The following is a 21809-nucleotide window of genomic DNA, read 5'->3' as shown; positions in this document are numbered from 1 at the left end:
GGTTGGTAAATAACCATCATTATTTTTATCTGGCTGGTAAGATTCTGGAGGTATTTTACTTTTTCGCTTTTCTCTCCACAATTTGAAGTTGTGCTTTGCTTTCAGTTTTATCTCACAGGAGGGACACAGCTGGCCTATCTGGGATCTCTTCCAGTAATTGGAGAAAAGGAAGTGATTCAAGCTGATGACGAGCCTGCCTTCTCTTTCTGCAGTGGCCCATACATGGTCATGACCAAGTAAGCTTCCGCTGGCCAGTGGGAGGTCTGATTTAGTCCCACGGGAAGTATGGGCTGTGTGTGACTTTCTTATGTGTGGAGGGTTTCTAACCTAACACAAGGAAACACCGAAGGACATATCTAAATCAGGCTTTCTCAACTTCGGCACCACTGACATGTTTGGCCAGATATCTTTCGTTTTGGGGGGCTGTCCTGTGCATTGTAGGATGTTTAGCAGCATCTGTGATCTCTACTTTGTAGAAGCTAGTAGAAGCCCTCTTTGCCACACCCTTCCAGTTGTGATTGTAACAACCAAAATGTCTATGTTGCCAAACGGTCCCCCATTGAGAACAATCGCTCTGAAAGATTACTCATGACCACATTTTAACTTCTTGGCTTTCTAGAGAGATAGAGGCAGGGTAGTGGTAACTGTCTGGCCTCTGAGACAGGACAGAGGGTATCGAGGAGCTTGTAGAAGCCAGAACCGGCATCAGCTACAGCTCTCACCAGCCAAATGCAGCAGAGGCAGCAGTAACAAGATTTGGCCATGACAAAGGTCCTTGGGAGACCTGCCTTCTACAGGGTTACAGTTGTCCTGGCCAAGGTCTTTTGGCCTCCTTGAACCTGGATATTTCCCAGCTTAGAAGAAATACCCTTCTATAAAGGCCTCTGCCCAACCCACAAGGCGCTCTATCCCCTGAAGATATGCTTCTCATTTTCCTACCCATGTCATAGATTTGTCATCAGGTCTTCATCTCTCTCTTCACTGCTGTGGACTGCCTGTATTTGTCCAAGTCATCACTGTCTCTCACCCAGACTAGCCTCCTGACTGGCCTCCCCTTCTTCAGCCCACCCCTGCTCTACCATTCTCCACACTGCTGGTGCCATTGCCTTTCTAAAGTACAAACCTGATCTAATCCCTCCGTTTGTCGAATCTTTCAGTGACTTCCTGCCATTTGTATTAAGCTCTCCAAGGTGCTTTAGGAAATGGGGGGAGGAGGAAAGAGGACCCAATGGTGCTTTGCAGATTCTGTGTTTATACTTCTCTGGTCTCTGGCTGGAGAGCTCCTCACCGGTGCACCAGCTGCTCACTACCTCCGGCTTGCACCGTCTCTTGCCCTTGCAGCCTGGTGTGGAACGGGAGCAGAGTGACAGTGAAGGAGCTGGGCCTCCCCACCCACCCGAACTGCAGCAGGCTGCGGCTGGCTGACTTGTTGATTGCTGAACAGGAGCACAGCAGGTGAGAAGGAAGCCCAAGGGCATTCCATGTCCAGGCTGTTTACAGATTCAGGGTCAGGGCTGTGCCAGACTCCCTGGGGTGCAGAGAGCAGCGCCACCCCCCCCTCCCCCGCCCCCAGCCTCAGCATTTCCTGATTGTTGGCTGATTTGATGTCTAAGGGCTGCCAAGAAAGAGAAAGAGGAATTAATGAAAAGGCTAGGGGGTGAGGATGGTGATGGTGAGGCGTTCAATTCTGTCAGCTGATTGACTCCCCACAGCTTATGTCTCTGGTGGTCCAGTCTCCAGGCCCACAGCCCCCAAGGCCTGCCCTGTTTCAAGCCCATGTGCTGTCCTGACTTCATATATGTGGCTGCTCATGAAGTCCACACATCTGAGGAACCATATGTCTGCCATTGAGGACACACCCATGGGTCCCAGTATGTTAGGTTGCTTGTGGCTCCAGGGTTAGTCCTTTATCTCTTGCTGAGGCAAGGGCTTGATTTATGGTTCGCAATAGGGCTGCCAAGGCCTTGGAATGGACCCTGGCTCAGAGAGCTCTTTCTTGAGGAGGTCACTCAACTCCTCCAGGAGGCGTGTCAGAGGCCAGACCCTTCCTTTTGAGGAAGTCAGCCTAAAGGGACCCAAGGAGGCCAGAAGGGCTCATAGGCACAGCATGGACTTTGACATGAGACTGAGTGGTGCGTGTGACCTTGGGCAAGTTTCTGATGTCTCCCTGACCTCAGTGTCCTCATTTCTAAAATGAGTATAATGATCCTTTCTTGCAGGTAGTTCTTAGGGTGGAGATGATGTATGAAAAGTGCCTTGTCCAGTAGCTCTTAGTGACATGTCATTGATGACTCTAAGCCTTCAGGGTCTGATCAGTGAGAGGCACAGATTCTATGAGCAGAGACCTCCCCCTCCCCCGTCCCAACACCACCCTATACTGTTTTCTTAGAAAAACATTGTGCAAATGCTTTCAAGCGGCCTAGAAGAATGGAAAGTACCCATTTGTTTCATCCATCCTCTTCCCTCTGCCTCATCTGAAGCTTCTTTTGCAGCAAGCTGCGGCACCCCCACCTGCTGCAGCTGATGGCCGTGTGCCTGTCTCAGGACCTGGAGAGGACCCGCCTCGTGTATGAGCGCATCACCGTTGGCACACTGTTTGCTGTTCTCCATGAACGGGTGAATACTGTTTCCATAGACTTTTCCTTTGTTGCCCTCCCACTTCTCTGCCTTGTCCCCTTACCCCCACCCCAGCAGGAGCGTCCCTGCTCGTGCATGCATGGAAGATAAATCTTAGTTCTATACTTCATGGGGTCTGTATAATGTGCCATTTAAGGCTAAGCTCATTGGAACTAGCATGATTTTATTATTGTTAGTCCTCCTTTATTAGACATCTAAGAGCTCAACAGATGGAGAAAACACAGACGCATTTCTAGCTAACTGTAATCATACAGCCACTGGCCTTATTTCCCTGTATTTTTACTTGTGCCCTGCTGGGCCTTTGCTGCAGAATGAGGTTTGTTTATATACAAGCCTTTATCAGTTCTCTCTCACTTTTCAGATTTCCAAAGGTGGGTAAAGGGGTGCTTTGGGCTGATATGTGGCTTCAGAGAGGTCCTGAAAGATTTGTTTTCTCTTTCTCTATGACTTTGTTCTCAATACCATGGGCAGGAGCAAGAAGAGACCCTCCAGGAAGGGCTCTTCCCCAGCGTGGCTGAGGACCTCTTGTTAGTGTTCTAGCTTCTCTTTCCTTTCTTTGGGTGAGGCCATGAAGTTGAAATGTCACTTCTCTGGGAGAGAGCCGTTATGACTTTGGTCCGCTGGGTACTTTGGTGTGAGTGGATTTCTTTCCTCTTAGGATGGACTTTCTCGGTCATCTGACTGGGGTAGGGGCTGGATTGATCATTTATGCTTCCAGGTTCTCCCATCAGCACAGGCTTGGATAAGGGTCAGGGAGAGGGCAGGTTCATAGTGGTGGTGGGCCCACCCTCAATGTACTTACCAGGCTTTGAGAACTGTCACCTCATTGTTCATGGTGTGAAGCAGCTGAGCTGAGGGAAAGGAGCCTAGATGTGGAGCCAGGGTCCTGTGTCAGTGGGACCTTAGGCCAGTCCCTTAGCCTCACTGAGCTGTAGGTTCCCCATCTATAAAATGGGGACGCTAGATAGCTGTGAAGATCTATTGAAAAGATTTTGAAAACTACAAAGCATTCCACAGTGTCGAGGGCCCAGTCCCTTTTGTTCCTGGCCATTTTACCTCTTGCTTGCAGCGGTCCCAGTTCCCCGTGCTGCACATGGAGGTGATCGTGCACCTGCTGCTCCAAATCTCCGATGCCCTGAGATACCTGCATTCTCGGGGCTTCATCCACCGCTCCCTCAGCTCCTACGCCATCCACATTGTCTCCACAGGGGAAGCGAGGCTGACCAACCTGGAGTACATGCTGGAAAGGTAGGTGCAACCTTGATGATCGTGACTTCCAAAGGGGGCCTCCCTGGGGGCCTTTCAATGTAGAGAGCGATCTGAGCTGGGCGGAACTCCTCTTCATTGGGCTGAACTGTCCATCAGTGGGGCAAGAGTTTTCCCAAATGTCTTGCTCTGTCTGCCAAGGTAGAGGGGCTTTGGGGAAGTTACTCCTGCTCAGGACATTCTCATTTTAATAAACATTTAACATGCAAGAGTTCAGGTTAGCCATGTGTAAATGCTCTAACTCTCCACTCCAGAATTTTCAGTGGCTTAGAACAACCGAGGTGTGTTTCTCACTCACATTTCAGTCTGGTGTGTGTGTTGGAGGGGGAAGCTTACTGTGACCCATGTTCCTCCCATCTGTGGCTCCGCCGTCCCCCTGGTTTTAGTTCCCCAGTGTGTCCTCTGCATTACCGGTCAATGAGCAAGAAAGAGCATGGAGGGGCATTTGGTGGAGTTTAGTGAGTATATCATTGCTTCCTGCTTTGCAGTGGCCAGAGCCCAGTCACCTTCTCACTAAAGGCAGCCAGGAAATGGGCCCTAGCCATGCATCCTGGAAGGAGAGGAGCGTGATGGATGCTGATGAATCTTACAGTCCTGGCCCAGGCAGGCACTAAGGGCATTTCTTGCCCTCAAGGTGCTCAGTGTAGTCAGGGCAGCAGTGACAAAAACAATGCCCTCATTCAAGGGTTTGTGAATGGGCTTCATTTCCTGTTTAGCAGGAGTCAGAGTCTTCCTGAGAGCTGGGGGCTGAACCCCATTTCCTGTCCTTAGTAGGGCTCTGGGAGGCACCGGATCTTCTCTGCACTTTCTTGCTGCCATCCACAGCTCTGAGCCTTTAGCCCAGTGTGGGCTCTGCCCTGCTCTGAGGCCTCAGCTTCTGGCCAGCCCCCTTCTTAGACCTGCCTGCCTCTGCTTAACCTTGGCCCCCCACTCCCTAGTCTCTTGGCTGGTCGTTGCTTCTCACATACTCGTAATTTACTTCTCTCACTACGTGAAAAGCTTGAAGGCAGGGATTTCTGTTTTATCCATTGCTGTATCTCAGATGCCTGAAACAGGCCTTCACACAGCAGGTGCTCAGCATGTTTTTCTAATGAATGAAATGGGAAGATTCTCACCTCCATGACCTTGGGTGCCCCTGTCCCTCTGCTTGGAGAGGAGAGCAGGGGCCATATTGTTGTGCTTGACCTTGTGGGCCTTGGTGAAGACTTAATTTTCTCCTAAGAACACTGGGATGCTGTGGAAGGGTTTTTTTGAGCAGGATGGTATCATAGATGATTTACAGGTAAAGATCCCTTTTGCTCCTGCATGTGAAGGAGCCATGATGGAACAAAAGAGAATCAGGGGAGCCATGAAGGTGTGTCTGGAGCAGTTTTCCCTGTGGGAACCAGTGGAGGCCAGACAGGTATCACCAGTTGAGCTGCTCAGCCTCAGATCTGGTCCATTCTCAATCCTAGTTAAAACCTTTCAGTGGCTCCCCACTGCCTACAAGGTTAAGTCCAGGTACTTTGCAGAGTGTGGAAGTCTTCCAGGGCAGGACTCCAACCACAGTGCCAGCCTCGTCACTGCCCACTCCCTGCCCGGCCATCTGAAGCCACTATCAGTCCATGTCCTTACACAGTACCGCGCCCCACATCTGGAATACTTGGCACTCACCTGTTTATCTTTTCAAACTCACCTCAGATACATTTTCTCACCACATCCCATGAAGCCTGTACTGAAGCCTTTCTCCACAGCACCTTGCATATTTCATTCTTTCCCAGTCAAGTGAGTCTGCCCACCGGATGGCAAATTCTAAGAGGGCAGGAACCATGGCTTGCTCACCTTCAGCACCCAGCTCAGGGCCTGCCACATAGTGAGTACTCAGTAAACGTTTGTTAAGTGAATGGATGAGTCTAGATGAAGGGAAAACTGGAAACAATTCAGAACAAAGGGTTGACCACTTTGGTTGTGTGTTCAGGAGCTAGGAGGGGTTTGGACATTTTTTCCTTTACAGGGAGACTAACAGAATCCAAGCTGTTTGCCAGCGATAGAGCGCCATCTGTTGTTGACCTGGAAGTATAACAGTTTTTTCTGCTCAAACTCTCAATAGAAATGTGAATCCTAGAGTGAAATGGAGCTTTGGAGAGGCCCATCCCAACCCTGTCCTTTTATAGATGAAGAAACTGAGGCTCAGAGAGGTGAACAGACGATCTGAAGTTACCCAGCCATGACTAGCCAGGACGTCTTCTGGCTACAGGGACAGGATAGATGGAAGGTCAAGGGCAGGAAGACCAGCTAGGAGGCCACAGGGTAGGGGCTGGTGGGGGACAAAGAACCAAAACAGAAGAGAGAAATACGTGAGATACACTGAGGAGCTGGGGTTCACAGACTCATCAAGTGAGGGTCTGGAAGTAACTTGGTAGGAAAATGTGAGTTCTCTTTTGGGATTGTCGACCTCTCCAAAGAAATGGAACTTCAGACAGAAATGTCAGGCAACAAGCAGTTGCAGCCATAACAGGGTACCCGTTTTTGATAGCTGATAACATGAGCTGATTATCCAAGAATCCAAAATAGCTTTCAGTTCCACATTTATTTTTAGTAACACTCTATTTGAGCTGATAGGTTTGTTGAATGTCATTGTCAAGGGGAGCAATCTCTTGGTGTAAAAATGATACAGCAGTTGCTCTTATTCTTTCACTCCTTCTTAATGGACTCTTTAGAGCTAGAAATGACCTTGCAAATGGTATCAAATAGCTGCAGCCAAATGTAATTTTAATGACGTCAAATCTGAAGCCCAAAAAAATAACTGCCCTGGAATGACAGCTAGAAACGAAGCCCTCCCTCCAGCACCTAACTAGCTTTAACAGAGAAGGAAGAGGGATCATAAGTGAGAAAGGTAAGAGGAAGTAAAAGAGAAAGGTTATAATCCTGGTTGTAAGTGACTTGTCTCTTGCCAGAGCCTTAGACAAGCCTGAGAGGCCTGACAAAGTAGGTGACTGGAGAATCTCCCTGCAACGTGAAGAGCCAAGTGTGCTAAGCACTCCATTGCCTTTCCTGTGAAACTAATATATTGGCATGTGTATCCACGCTTCTCACACCGTACCAGGCCACAGCTAACTACTTAGCAATACAAGTAAAAAGTCAATATCGGCTTTTCTAATAACTTCATGGCTTCTTGGACTCACTGCCGTCTATCACAAGCTCTGCTAGAAGAAATATTATTTAGGGAGGTTTGCTCAAAGTCTGAGAAGCCCATCCCATCCTCTATAATCTATCCTTTGCCAGACCAGCAAAGAACTGCTGGTCACTTGCTTTTTAAAAACTTAATTCTTAGTTATCAACCAGCAGTCATCAAGTCTTTACCAAATGCCCACCATAATGTTCATATTAATTCCTCATTTCCATAGTGCTTTATGGGTCATGAAGTGTTTCCACACAAGATCTCATTTGATGTTCATGGCAGCTGTGGGCAGATGTCAGCACTGACCTCACTCTGAGGACTCTGGTTGGTTCAGAATACATTTAGAATGCTCTGACACAGTTCTCAAGGAGTCTGGTTGGAAAGTTAGGGTATTCAAGTAAATCAGTGTACCCTTGAGTGCTGAACTGAGAGAGCCCATTCCCAACAGGTCAGAATTCAGAAAGAAGCAATCACAAGGAGCTGGACAAGTCCCAAAAGGCTTTGAGAAAGCATCGGGGGCTTGAATATTGAAAAAGTCTTATTCAAAAGTAAGCATTGAGGCCCTGGTGTAAGTTTAGAGATATAAAAAACAGACAAGGTGCTTACCTACCCTCATGGAGCTGACTCTAGTGGAGGAGAGACAGATAATAAACAAGAAATGCATAAGAAATTCAGATAGTAAGTGCTCTGAAGCCAGTAAAACATGACTACTTTGGATTAGGTGGTTGGGGAAGGCTTCCCTGAGGAGGTGATTTTTGAGCAAATACTCCTATTAGAAGAAGCAACAGTCGTGCTTGGATCTGTGGGTAGAGTGTGCCAGGCAGAAGAAGCCACTAGTGCAAAGACCTGAAGGGGAGGTGATGGTGCTTGGCATGTTGGAGAAACTGAAAGAGGGCCCCTGCGATTTGAGTGGAGTGAGTGAGCAGGAGAGAATGGCCAAATGAGGTGGGAGGGTAGGCAGGGCCCACATGGGTAGGAAGGGTGAGGAATTGCAGGTGTTGGAATAGCAGGCAGCTGGTATCAGCTCAGGGTCCAGCTGAATTTCCAGAAATTCCAGGAGGTTTCTAGTCTTCAGAGGCAAATGTTTCACATGTGTACTGCATGATGACCAGAACCAATCTTTAAGACATGAGCCCTCCCTTGTGTTTCCTTCTGTAGCCAGGATGGAGGTGTACACAGGGACCTGACTCGAGTACCTCTCCCGACCCAGCTGTACAACTGGGCTGCCCCAGAGGTGGTTTTACAGAAGGCAGCCACAGTGAAATCGGACATCTACAGCTTCTCTATGATCATACAGGAGATTTTAACAGGTAGATCAAAGAGCACATTGACTGTAACCAAAGTTCCTATTCTTAGGTTGGATTTTTTCTCCCCACGAGTTACTAAGTTTTAGGAAAATGCAGGCATAGGAAAAAGAGATTTCTTCAGGGAAACCTCTTTGTCCTTATGGAAAATATAAGATAATCTCCCAGGCATCTTTCTCTTTTAACCTGTTCTTTAAGATTCAGCAAAGCCTATCTATCAGCTTGTTAGTAGTAATGCACTTAATCCAAGAAAATTTTTAAAACTGAATATTGCTGACAATACTTAGGGAGTCTCTCTGAAGTACGTCTTAAGAACTTGTAAATAAGTGGAGAAGACTGTCTTCTGAGAAGTAAACTATAAAATCAGACACACCAGAGTTCAGTTATAAGCAGTGTCACTTAAAGACACGGAAGCCCTTTCAAACATGCAGGATTCTAGTGTGAATGAAATAGTCACATATCTGAAAACGGGTGGAATCCTTTAGGAGAGGGACATACCCATGTGCGCACATTCACTGTGGGGGTAAGTGACAGGCAGCCCCTGTTTGGCAGTGTTTACAGTCTCAGAGGCAAAACCACCCCTTCCATGAGAGGAGCATGTTGGGCAACCCAGCCCGACCCCATGGAACATGCTCTGTGGTCCCCAGGTCTGTTAGTGGGAAGCCCACGTGTACATGATTCTATGACTACTTTTTCCTGTCTCTGCAGCAGGGCTTCCCTGGTAAATGGGGAAAGTGGCTTCTTGTTTGTCATTGGGCTTCCAGGTAGTTTTTCTATAGAGGGAAATTCATGTTTTAAAGGGGTCGAGTGACTGGGCTAAGGCTACCCAATTTTATCTGAGTTCTTAATGTTACTCCTTCCAAATTTTTCTTTAACAGACAACATACCCTGGGATGGCTTAGACGGCTCAGTTATTAAAGAAGCCATTGTCTTGGGAAATTATTTAGAAGCCGATGTCAGGCTTCCAAAACCTTACTATGATATTGTTAAGTCAGGCATCCAGGTCAAGCAGAAAGACCGAACTATGAACCTTCAAGATATACGGTATATCCTGAAGAATGACCTAAAGGTAAACTCTAAAGCTGTTGGGAGTTTATTTCTGCTTCTTCATCTCAGGGGAGTAGAGAGTTAGAGACCAAGAAGAAGCCAGAGATCAAGATGTAAGAAGTTTTGGGAATCCTCATTGCATGATACCCTTTCTGTATTCCTGAGAAAAGCCTAACTGCTTAACTTGGTGAGGGCAGCCAGGAATTGATGAGGGAAGCTGGGGAGGGTCAGCACATAGTAGGGCACCTTGTAGGCACATAGTGGGACTCAATGAATGGCAGCTATTGTTATTGCTTTTAAAATAATAACGAATTAGCTAATCGGGACTACAGTCAGTCTACTCAACAGGAGCAAGAGGGGATTTATTGGATACCTATATTGGTTTCTGAAATACCAGTGACATTCAGATGATTGCACATACGTCCTTGACAACATTTACCTCGTTACAGGATTTAATTGGAGCCCAGAGAACTCAGCCAGCCGAGAGCTCTGGGGTGCAGAGATACGAACTGCATCCAGATGTCGATGTCTACCTAGGACTGACTTCAGAACATCCAAAGGAGACCTCCGATTTGGAAATAAAAGAGCTGAAGGAAGCCGGTATGGCCTTAACCCACAGGTTTTGACAAGAATGTGTTCTCGGAGTCTCGAGCTGCAACTAATCAACTCCTCTAAACTGTACATGTCACTTACATTGGGAAAAGACAGATCCTTAGGAAAAAAAAAATCAAGATCCTTGAAATTATTAAGTTAAACTTTTTGAGCTCCATGTACACCTTGGTTGGACCCAGAACTAAGCAGCAAAACAAGTTTATTTCTAGCATGAGTGCCCTTAGGGATTTTTCTCACTGCTTAAGAAATAATGATTTCTTAATTTATAATTTTTACCTGCTCATTATAGAAAGTCTGAAACAGTGCAAAGAAGAAAATTACTTACCATTTTAATTCTGCCACTTGGAAATAATTTAACATTTTGGTGTTTCTTTCCAACTTTTTCCTATAGCCTTACTTCTTTTTACTACATTTAGAAACCTTAGCATTCAGAGCTGGAAGGGGTCTTGCAATCGTCAGAGAGGTCGTGGCATGCTCAGGATTTCAGAGCTTGTTATGGAGCTAGAACCCAGGCCAAGTGACCATTCTCTCTGTCTTTCTTTGGGCAGGGCTGGAGGCCCTCAGAATGGCCCCCCGCCAAGAAGCTCTCCTGACTTTAGTTCCTCCGTCCTGTTCTCTGAGAGCTGTGCATCATCATCCAGGGTGATGGGTGGTCAGTCCCTGCTGTTATTTTTCGAGGCAATGTCTCAACTACTTTTATCAAATGCTCATCAAGAACGTAACTTTAACCTACATGGGTATTCAAACTCTTGTGTGTATCCAGAAAGCTATGACTTTAGTCCTTAAGATTCAGGGATCTGTAATTTGCATGTGCTGACAGTTATTCATGTTTTGACCAAACTGTAGCTTAAGCTTAGACTGTTTCCTCCAGGGTTTGATCCCTCCCAGATTTTCTACCTCAGCCCGTGTCAAATGGGAACTTTCACTTGGGTTAGAAATACCCTCTCGCCTTCTGTGTGTATATCTGTTAGTCTTCCACACCTGAGAAGGGAGTGAGAAAATAGCTGCTTTTTGCATTCTTATGCCACTCAAACAACAACCAAGGCTGCTTACCTGTTGCATGTGATCACTTTAGTCATTTGCATGTTGCTGCTCTTTTCAGCAGGCAGTCAGCTTCATTCACCAAGGAGTCAGTCTTCTCCTGTCGGAAAAGCAACACCAGATCCTCAGGCCCCAGATCCAAATCTGATGGCCGAGGAGACTCAGAACCAAGATGCTGCTTCTCCTGCTTGCTCTATGGCAGAAGAGGCCAGAAGCCCCAGCCCTGGTCAAGCGAGCCTCTGCAGCTTTGAAATCAACGAAATCTACTCAGGCTGCCTGGACGTGGGAGATGACAAAGAGGAGTCCCCAGGAGCTGGTTCATCTGTTGAGGGGACTAGACCCAACCAGGGAAATGAGCTGAAGTCCTTGGAAGATGAGTTGGAAAAGATGGAGAGAGAAGCGTGCTGTTTTTATGACGAGGATGAGAGCTCTTCGGAAGCTGACACAGAGCTCTCCTTTGAGGACTGGGACTGGCAAAACGGTTCGCTTAGTTCACCCAGCCTGCCTGAGCCAGCCAGAGAGGCCAAGGGCAACACGAGGAATAGGTCCATGACCGAGGAGTACATCAGTAAGTGTGTGCTGAATTTAAAGATTGCACAGATGCTAATGCACCAGAATGCCGATTTGCTGAGGAAAACCCAGCAGAAAATCAGTAAGCTGGAGATGATCCAGAAGGAGCAGGAGGAGCGCAGGTCTCTGTGGGCTTCTTCAAGAGAGTTTGCTAACGTCTATGACTTGTCGCCAGCCCTGGGCCCCCCAGCTTCCAGTTATGTTCCACCTGTCATGCAGCTGCCTGAAGACGAGCCACTGGATGCCAGGGGCAATTGCCCGACCCTAGCAAGGTCTCCAAGAATAGTGAGAGACTTTGAAGCAGGACATTTTGGTAAAAGGACCAGAAAAAAAAGTGGCTGTGACTGGAAACCTTTTACTACTTTCACCCAAGTCTTTGAAGAAAGCACTGGGGATCTGTCAGAGAAGAGCCATCAGGTAAAGCTAAGAAGTGGGAGGTAGGGTGCCTGAGCAGGACCTGTAGCCGGGTTCAGCATTGCCCCTAACCCCTGCGCAAGGACGGACATAAATACAACCAACTCGTAGCGGAGTCCTCTTAGCTTTGGGAAATAAGACCTCTAGAGTGAAATTCCAAGGTAGATACTCTTCACCTCTCAACCTGACACACCGCTCATGTCCTTCTCTGTAAATTCCGTGCATCAAGTTGAACCACATGAAATTTCTGTTTTATAGGTCAAAATAATCAAGAATGGACAATTTCATATGGTTCAACTTACTAACTGTGGTATCTTGGGCAGGTTTTAAGCTCCATTCCCCATTGCTTATTCAGTCAGTCATTCACTCATCCAACAAACATTTATAGAATCAGAGGCTATATATTAATTAGATCCTGGGATTTGATGAGTTAGCTGCAAGCTCTACCTGGGAGTAGCTCAGACAGCATGGGAGCTGGCCCAGGAGGTTTAGCTTGAGGCTTAGGGAGGCTGTAGAGCGGCTTCTCCATGAGCTCCTGAGGGACCAGGTCTAGGTCTAATTCATTCTTTGTCCGAACATCTAGCAAGGTGCCTGGCACATAGAAGGTACTGATCAATGGTCATTGAGGCCACGAATAGATGAAAGAATTTGAACAAATTCACACACAGAGAGCTAGCTGCTTCTCGAATCATAGAATTTTAGAGATAGATCAACCTCATCACGTCACAGAGTGTGAAGCTCGAGCTCAGTAACAAACTTCCCGAGGTCCAGGTATTACTTACCGAGATGAAGGTGGAGTAGGAGAGGTCAGCTCTATTGGAAGGAAGATTTTATTACTAAAATTAATTAGAATTGCTGACCAATGGAGATGAAAGCAGGCTGACTTTTAGTGGGTTTTATCAGCGCCACGAAATTCTCCACCTACTCTCCACCTACTCTCCACCCCCTTATTGCCGGCACAAGGCAGACAGCTCCCCCATACCCCCACTCCTACGTTGCTGCCAAGGCCCACAACTTACCCACAGGTTAGGGGCAGGTTTCCTGACTTCTAGTCCAGTGTTCTTTCATCGTACCCTGATGAATTTCAGCAAGGCTTCTGTCCTCACTTAGAACATTTAGAAAAGCACTGATATTTGTTTTTATACAAAGAGAAGGCAGGAAGGATTTATGTAGATTCTAATATTTGTTTCTTTTGAAAATCAGAGTTCGCTAAAAAAAACTATTAGACATAACTTTTCTTGTATATTATGTTTTGGTTATCTATTGCTGTTTAACAACGACAACAACAAACGATTAATGGCTTAAAGTAACAGTGGTTTGTTACTACACACAAATCTGTGGGTCAGGAATGTGATAGGGGTTACCTGTATAATTTTTTCCACTCCATGTGGCAGGGGCTGGGATCACTGCCTGGACTGCATTCAGCTGGAGGTCGGGCTAAGCAAAAAGGTCCAGGATGGCTTCACTTCTATGTTTGTTGCCTTGGGCTCCTCCAGGCACCCTCTCTCTGCACTTGGTTTCTTATTATTCACTAAATTGTCCCATCTAAGCATCTCTACAGCAGGGCAGCTGGCCTTCCAAATGAAAGCTGAAGGTTCCAGGCCTCTTAAAAACTAGTCCCAGCCCTAGGAAAATGTCACTTGTGCTACTTAAAGGGAGGGAAATAGACACCAGCTCTGGAGCAGCAGAGTGGGCAGGGAGGGGCAGAATTGATGGCAGGCATCGCTAGAACCATCTACTAGTTAGTATATACAACTGTGTATAAAACCGTATTTAATGTCTCTTTAAAAAATCTCCCCTGGTTTTCTAGCATAATTAAGGAATAAGGCATTTTCACTTAGGTGAATTTTTTATACAATTGAAATTGATTAATTTCTCAGTTCTTAAATTTTAAATCATACTGAATGAAAACACTACAAATTTCCCATTATTCTAAATACCTTTTTTGAATATAGTCTAACCTCTCCTTGGTGGCTGTGACATTTTTCTGAACATCTGTTATTGTGATGCTCTGTGACACAGGCCGCCTTCAGCCCTGGCTGAGGATGTTTGTCCCCAAGCAGAGGCCTCTGGTGGTTATACTTCAGGATGCTTGTGATTGCTTTTATGCATCATCTCAGTTTTAGGCATCTTGCTGCCCCACCCAAACCCCACATTTGTTGCCCTTAACTTTCTGTAGGTTAGGAAATATAGTTAACTAAATTTGTTAAAATTGGAATAATCAGATCCAGAAGTCTTTCTTTTGGGTGAATGGCATAGGCTTTCATTTATTTTACTATTTCTAAAGTATTATAGCCTTTATTTTATTGTGTTTTATTTTCATAGCACCCCCATTGGTGGGTTCAGGCAGATGCTATTGTCCCTGTTTTCTGGGATGAGGAAATTGAAGCACAAAACTCTTAGGTTAGCTTGAGTAAGAATTAGACTAGAACTCGGGGCCCAGGATTCCTGCCACAAAGCCTGCTGCCGTAATATAATATAGAGAAATCATCTTGGTAGATCTGCTTATTTCTACACATTTAGCAAGAATGACTTTTAAAATAGAATGTGAGAGTGAAGAAAAGGAATTCCTTCATCAAAGCACTAAAACATGTTTATTGCTTTTTAAGCTGCCAACTCTTTGTGGCCCTGGCAAACAGAGCACAGGTGAACAATTTCAGCCCACTCCAGGAGCCAAGGACAGTTTGGAAAGAAATAGGAACCAAAATACCAGCAGGTAGGTTAACATTTTATTGTTCTTTGTATCACCATGCCTTTAGACTCCCATGTGGCCCTGAGGCCACTTGATGATCTTCATATGTCTAATGACAAAGTGAGTGATAAGAATAGTAACACTGAAACAGACTTTGGCAGGTTCTCTCTGTTAAGTGAGCAAAAAGAGCAGTGTAATGGAAACTTGTAGGAGACATCAAAGGTAAAGCACCCGGCAGGTTAATCAGACAGAACTCAGCAACTGTCAGAAGCAAAGCATCTTGCCTTTCCAAAGCTGCGCAGGTGGTTTTTCTTATCAAAGGAAATGCCAGGCATTCCATTTGCCAAGGCTCCATAAACCAAACTATGTGGTTCAAAATAAGCATCACTGACAGGAGGGCAGAAGGAGGAGGTAGAACAGTATCACTGTTACCTTGTAGCTTCTGGTTTCCAGCCATATCAACAAAGGGAAATAGCTTTAGCACAAAAATAGCTTTAACACAAATCACTGGAAGAAGAGCATATGTGTACACTGGGTTCTTAAGAACCTATGTAAAACTAATTTAATTTTGCATAGGAAGAATTAGGAAAGGAGCAATAAATGTTTTTCAAGATAGGCTCAGTTGTAGTTTTCCTTTTCTGTGGTCAAATGGCAGCACTAATCCACAGCTTTGAAGTCAGTTCTGGACAAAAAATTTTTGTTCCCTCTCCCAGTGGTGATTGAGACTAAGGACAAGAGTTTGCTGTTTTGGTTGTTTTTTTTTTTTAATGTTGGCAGATGTGTACATTAAAGGAGAATCAAGGAAAATGCACAGACATTTTATGTTAGTGTATTTTACCTTTATGAAGGGAGTTATTAAAGAATCACCTAATGGAAGGCATCAGAAGGTTTAGCATTCACATCATCGATAAAAATAGATAGGGTGCCAGTGGTCATTAGACAACAAAGCAAAAGCTATAGTTGTGCCTTCTTTGCCCAGCTACACCCTCTTCCTCCAAAAGAGCAAAAAAAAAAAAACCAAAAAACCAAAGTTAACTTTAACATTTTGCTGCTAATCCACTTAGTCCTTTTATATGCTTTAAAAAAATAAAATCATAATTATATACATGTATATCTTTTTTAAAATTAAATTTATTGAGGCAACATTGATTAATAATGTTATATAAGTGTACAACTGTATAATAAATGTATACATTTTGATTATATTCCGATTGTATTATTATAATTATAATGTATTATATCCTGACCTTTCACTTTATATTAGAATATGGACGTTATCTCACATTATTAAAAATACCCTGTAAACTTATTTTGAAATTTTTGAATTTCCCCCATTGTTGAATTTTAGCTTGTTTCATTTTTTTTTCATTATGAATAGGACCACAGTGACTTGTAAATAAAGCTTTTTCTGCATTTTGGATTATGTCTTTAATAGATTTCCAGAAGCAGAGTTACTAGGTCAAAGGGTTTGAACATCTTAAAGATTCTTGAGAATCTTTGTTGCCAAATTGCTCTTTAAGGAAGCTGATCAGATCTGACCTTTCCAATTCAACGTCTCTCTGCTTTCTGGTACAGCAGGAGAGTGGGGCATTCTAGATAACAGAGAATTCATGGGTGTGCCACAGATCACACATTTTGAATAGTTTAATAGACAGTAAAATATATATAGTCATGGGATATTTAGAGGAAAAGACCCTCCTTTGTTTTGCAGATGAGAAAACCTTGGCCCCAAAAGATTAAAGTTTGCTAATGTCAGACAACTAGCTAGTGGCAGGTCAGAGTCTAGAACTCAGTGAAACTAGCCTGGAGGTCTCTGAATGTTCTTTAGGATTCCTGGTGCCTTAAGTCCATCTTTACATATTTTAGTTACGATGCTATCGCTGATATGCAGGTGTGCCTGTTACTAGAGAATTCTGATCAGAGGACAGAACCAGTTACTGAGCCATCACTGTGTTCTATGGCATTGTGGGGGAGAGAGGCTCTGCAGCAGCCTGAGGACCAGGATTCTGCCTTGTGAAAGTGCATTCTAATTGTGGGTTTCTTCTACTTCTGAAAATTTTCCAAGAGCACTTTTAGAATCATGAAATCTGAACTTGAAAACAAAAAACCTCTAGAGATTTTCTAACCCCTTTCATTTCTTAGCCAAGAAAAGCCTAGAGAGTCCAGTGCCCAAGCCAAAGTGACACAGCTAAATAGCGCACTCTTCACCATGTCAAACCACCCACAGGGACCCCTAGTGGCATCCAGACGCTCTACTAGGTAAGGAGTGTTGCTGGCTGAATGCTTCAGTGTCTTGCTCCCTCTGGTGGTGGACTGGAGTCAGTGCAACCCCAGGAATGGCTCGAAGAGTCCTATAGGAGATGGTCCTCTGGTTGGCTGGTGGGTTCAGGGTTGTGTCAAGACGAGCAATCTGATGTGTTTGTGTCTACCCCGCTCCTCTCCCTCCAAAAAACCTATGCAATTTAGGACCGCTGCGGAATCTGTGTCTTCTGAAATGTATAATACGAAGTCAAGAAATGAAGATAATGGAAAGGTACACTTGAAATGGAAAAGTGAGTAAAAAGTATAGCTTCTGTTGGACAATGAAATTTGAACTCTTACCTGGTTGTTATCTCTAAGTGCACAGCCTATATTGTACTGTCCTCCCACATTCTTTTTTCTGTTAGATCATTCCATTTTGATTACAAACTGCAGAAGAGAAATGCTGTTTTCATTTCAAGACTGCATAGAAAATACTTTTAACATATTAACATATTATAAATAAGTGTAGTAAAAACACACAATATAGGTATTTAATATATAAGATTATTAAAGTAAAAATCATGCAGTGTAACTTTCACATATCCTGTGAGCATTATCCTTTTGTATTAGTTTTATCTTATAAGCTTAAAACGACCCATTTTTTAAATACTAATGCTAAATGATATTAACAAAAAAGTGATATTAACAAAAGTATAGACTATAATGAAAACACACGTATATACACACTCCCAAAATATGAACTCAGCATGGCCTAGATAAAATAAAATCCTTTAGACTCTCTACAGACTGGAGGCTTCAGATGTCATTTTCTTATAAAATCTTCACAGCAAGAAGGTCCATCTACAAGTTTTCTTCTGCCTTCCACTCCGAAATTCAGCAACAAGGGCTCTAACTGAAGTTCTGCCTTTCCCTCACTCTGTCATTAGTCCTCTCCTCCGCTCCCCTTCCCTCCCCTCCCCTCCTCTCCTCTCCTTTCGTCCCCTCCCCTTCAAGCTAAACAAGGTAAGCTAAGGGTGATGCAATTCTAAGAAGGCAATTATTGTGACAATAGGAGCTATAAAAGTATTACAAATCTCTTTAACAATCAAAAGCTTTTGTTTGCTGTGTTCACGGTGCTGTTTTAAATGCTGCTTTCTCTTATATCCAGTGGAGGTGAAAGAAATGGCAGAGAAAGCAGCTACTGGGCAGCTGGCAGTACCTTCTTGGCATCCTCAGAGTAGTTTGACTTCAGAGAATGAGGCTGAAAACAAGCCCGATTCCCTGCTGCAGCCCATTAGGGACGCTGAGAATGTGGATTGGCAGCGTGTCGTAGAGTATCCCAGGAGATATGATGAGCCAGGACGAAATGGCAAGTGTGACAGACCGGACAACAGTGACCGTGACAATGACCAGCATGGCTTCACCAGTAAGTTCTGTTGGAGGAATCAGGATAGGTGAACTCTATCAAGTTACCAGCTCTCAAAAATGTAAAACTCCTGGAATATTTCCTTCGCTTGATTTTCTCTCCTTCTCTACTGTCTGGGAACCCTGAATTCCCAGGGAAAGCAGTATACCCTTTTGATCCCACTATCTTTCCCACAGGTAAAGAAATCCAGAGATTCATGAGTTTTTCTATTGCCAGAGTGGACCTGTTTTCTCAGAGGAAGTCAGATAATCTCCATGCACTAACCCTGATACTGGCAAGGCATTGAACCTTCCTTACCTGAGGGCAGTGATGGGCAGCCACTCCCTACTGCTCATTTCTTTGCATTATATTTTAAGCTGGAAAAATTCTACTGGCTCCCAGAGAGTCTATGCCAGAGGAACATTTGGCTGTCAGAGTTAAAGGTTTGCAGGTTAAAACTGAAGGCTGTATGTGTATTTTCATCTGGAAATTTGCTCACATTCAGGGTATGGGACATTACTTCACGGTTGTTTGCAAGTCAAAGATAGGTACGTCTGAAATTATCATTTATTGTAGGTAGAAAAACTATCTGTTGGCTTAGATTTTTTGGTATTAAGAATTTGTTCTTTGTCAAGCTTCACTCTTTTTTTTTTCCAATTGCAGTTGACATTCAATATTATTTTATATTAGTTTTGGGTATACAGCATAGTGGTTAGACATTTATATAATTTACAGAGTGATCCCCCAATAAGTCTAGTACCCACCCACCTGGGACCATAGATAGTTATTACAGTATTATTGACTGTATTCCCTGTGCCGTACTTTACATTGTCAAGCTTCGCTCTCGAATGAGGGAACAAAATTGTGGATGATCCAGGGCTGCATGCTGGGGCCAGGCTAAATGAATAGTTCCCACTCTCTAGACTGAACCTGACATATGGGACATGGCTACCCTTTGCAAAATATGCGTGCATCTCTTCTCTCATGCCACCCTTTGCCCTTCCATGCCATCTGAATACCACTGAATGGCTATGGTCTGTTTGTGTTTTAATCCTTAGATATCAGGCACCTGTCTCTCAGAAAAAACAAGCAACCAGAGCATAATCAAGTCTTACAAGTAATTTCTGAAGCATCTGTGATCATTGAGAAATCTTACAGCGTGAGTACTATGTTCTTGAGAGCCCAGTTGAACCCAAGGACCTAACAAAGTAGAACCAAGTTGTTGTTATATATTATGATATCGAAGTAATATCTACAGTAGTTCTTTTTCATTGGAGTATGTGCCCTCATGTCTGACATGAATGAAGAAGTCTTTTCCTCCCTAACACTTTTTGAGTCAGTTCAACTCAAAGCGTTGTGTATCTTGGAGCTTGGGGGACATACAGACAAGTGTCAGATTCAGCTCTGGCTCTTGAGTGTCCCATGTAGGTGGGTAGACAAGACCAACTGTGGAGGTACAGCATGGGTTAGATACTTAAGCTAGTGGCCAGCAGGTAACTGAGGTTGGATGGGAGAAGGAAAAGCAAAGCCAGGGTTGTGATGAGAATGCCTTCACCTGGACTGTCCTCTAAGACAGGGATCCCCAGTCGCTGGGCTGCAGACCGGTACCAGTCCATGGCCTGTTAGGAACCGGGCCACACAGCAGGCCAGCAAGCAAAGCTTCATCTGTGTTTGCAGCCACTCCCCAGTGCTAACATCACTGCCTCAGCTCCACCTCAGATCATCAGGCGTTAGATTTTCATAGGAGCACCTGTCCCTGGTGCCAGAAAGGTTGGGAACCGCTGCTCTGAGACTGAAATTCAGCTCTCAACTCAGAAGGAATGTCCGTGCCTGACAGCCGCACCTCAGCAGGGTCTGTGGGTCATTTCCTAGCGTTTGCACGGAGGTTACAGCTTTGCCTCAAGGGTTTAACATCCTCAAAGCCTGCAGTTGGGCCACAGTCCAGCCAGACTCAGGAACCAAAATTTTTTTTATCATCATTGACATGAGGCCACAATCACTTAAAGAATATAAATAGCAATTGAGAATGAAACAATGAAAAATTGTGATAAATTTGAGGTCTTTTGAAGAACATGCTATTGTATTTAATCATAGCACCCAAACCACTCACAAAACAATTTATTTCTTCTGTCACGTGAGGGATGGAAGGGTACATCATATTAAGCATACTGGCTTGGCCCGGAGAGGCAGGTCTGTCAGGAGAGTGGGGAAGGTATGGGAGGCCAGGCTGTCTAAGAAGTTTCGATTTGATATGAGAGGTAAAAGAGAGCGCTGCTAAGTGCTCAGGAAGAGGAAATGTGTGGCAAAAGCAGTGCCCAAGGTAATAAACCACAAAACCTCTACAAAGGGATGATCGGAGGTGAGGAAAGGAGCCAGCTATCGGGCCATGTGGGGACCAGGGCCAGAACATAGAGAAATAAGCAGAAAAGAAAGGGGTGGAGCACAGATGCTAAAGAAATAAGTGTTACTTTTAAGAAATAAGTTTACTTTAAAATGCTGTTTTAAAAATCATGCTTGCCTTTAAACTATAACACCCAAGGGACTCCCCAGTTCTGAGCAGCCTCAGCCTCCTTGTCTGGAGGACAGTGCCAACATGCGGACTTTGGCTGTATGCCTGAGGATCAGTGTTTAAATTCAGTCTCCAGCTGGAGTTGTCTATGGCCTTTCTTTTTGAGACTTTTAGAGCAGAAAGGTCACCTCCCCCTCCATCATACAGATGTGGACGCTGAGACTCAGGATTGTCATTCACCACACCTGTTCCAGGGGGTTCACAGCTTACTGTGGGGAAGGAGGGCAGAGGCAGGTGTGCAAGCAGGGAGGGCAGGATCAGAGAATGACTACTGGGTAATTTTAGATAACTTCGTTATTTGCACTGAACCATAAAGGCATTTGTTTACAACACCAACTTAAAAGTAGTTTCTTCTATTATTAATAGGATCAGTCTGTGCAATCAACTTGTTCACCAGAGTCTTCTGAGGACATAACAGATGAATTTTTAACTCCAGACCATGTATATTTTTACTCCTCCACCACTCAAGGAAACTTAGCTCTAGAGGTAAATATTTACAGTTCAGGGTAAAGTATATTTTCAGCTTTCTCCATTGCCTTATTCCTTAAAAAAATTTTTTTTTGAGAAAAATAGTTACACGAAAAAGTATACAATAACTATTTATCAGTGTTTTCATATGTTTTGAAAAAAAAAAATCCGAAAAACAAGACCTTTGAGAATGGACGGTCAGATGTAGTTTCTCCCAAGTTTGTGGTTCTTGCATCTGAACCAACACTTCGTACCTTTTTTCAAACATTTTTCTTCATGTTACCAAGTTCACTTATCCTTTCTGTAGAGAAGAGAAGACGGCCTGTTATTCTTCTGTGTGAAAAACTGGTGATCTGCAGATCTGTAGAGAATTATCCCTGGCC

The 21809-nt window shown here is 44.5% G+C and overlaps 1 protein-coding gene across 4 annotated transcripts in view; it reads left to right on the top strand.

Moving 5' to 3' along the window:
- The window catches only part of TEX14 (testis expressed 14, intercellular bridge forming factor), a 63424-nt gene that overhangs the window by 21642 nt on the left and 19973 nt on the right, over positions 1-21809 (top strand). For 3 of the 4 annotated variants that reach the window (XM_025041799.1, XM_025041801.1, XM_025041800.1), the window contains exons 6-19: positions 106-236; positions 1342-1455; positions 2493-2616; positions 3707-3885; positions 8222-8373; positions 9246-9436; positions 9864-10014; positions 11129-12054; positions 14661-14767; positions 16886-17002; positions 17210-17295; positions 18153-18410; positions 19448-19548; positions 21325-21444. In XM_025041799.1, coding sequence (XP_024897567.1) covers positions 106-236; positions 1342-1455; positions 2493-2616; positions 3707-3885; positions 8222-8373; positions 9246-9436; positions 9864-10014; positions 11129-12054; positions 14661-14767; positions 16886-17002; positions 17210-17295; positions 18153-18410; positions 19448-19548; positions 21325-21444 — 2757 coding nt within the window. The remainder of the gene's footprint in view (positions 1-105; positions 237-1341; positions 1456-2492; positions 2617-3706; positions 3886-8221; positions 8374-9245; positions 9437-9863; positions 10015-11128; positions 12055-14660; positions 14768-16885; positions 17003-17209; positions 17296-18152; positions 18411-19447; positions 19549-21324; positions 21445-21809) is intronic. The other variant, XM_025041802.1, reaches the window with a different exon arrangement.

The sequence above is a fragment of the Pteropus alecto genome, unplaced genomic scaffold (genome assembly GCF_000325575.1).
Source record: "Pteropus alecto unplaced genomic scaffold, ASM32557v1 scaffold98, whole genome shotgun sequence".
In the NCBI taxonomy this organism is placed as follows: Eukaryota; Metazoa; Chordata; class Mammalia; order Chiroptera; family Pteropodidae; genus Pteropus; species Pteropus alecto.
The sequence above is the reverse complement of the archived record's forward strand: the minus strand, read 5'-3'. Positions and strand labels throughout refer to the sequence as shown.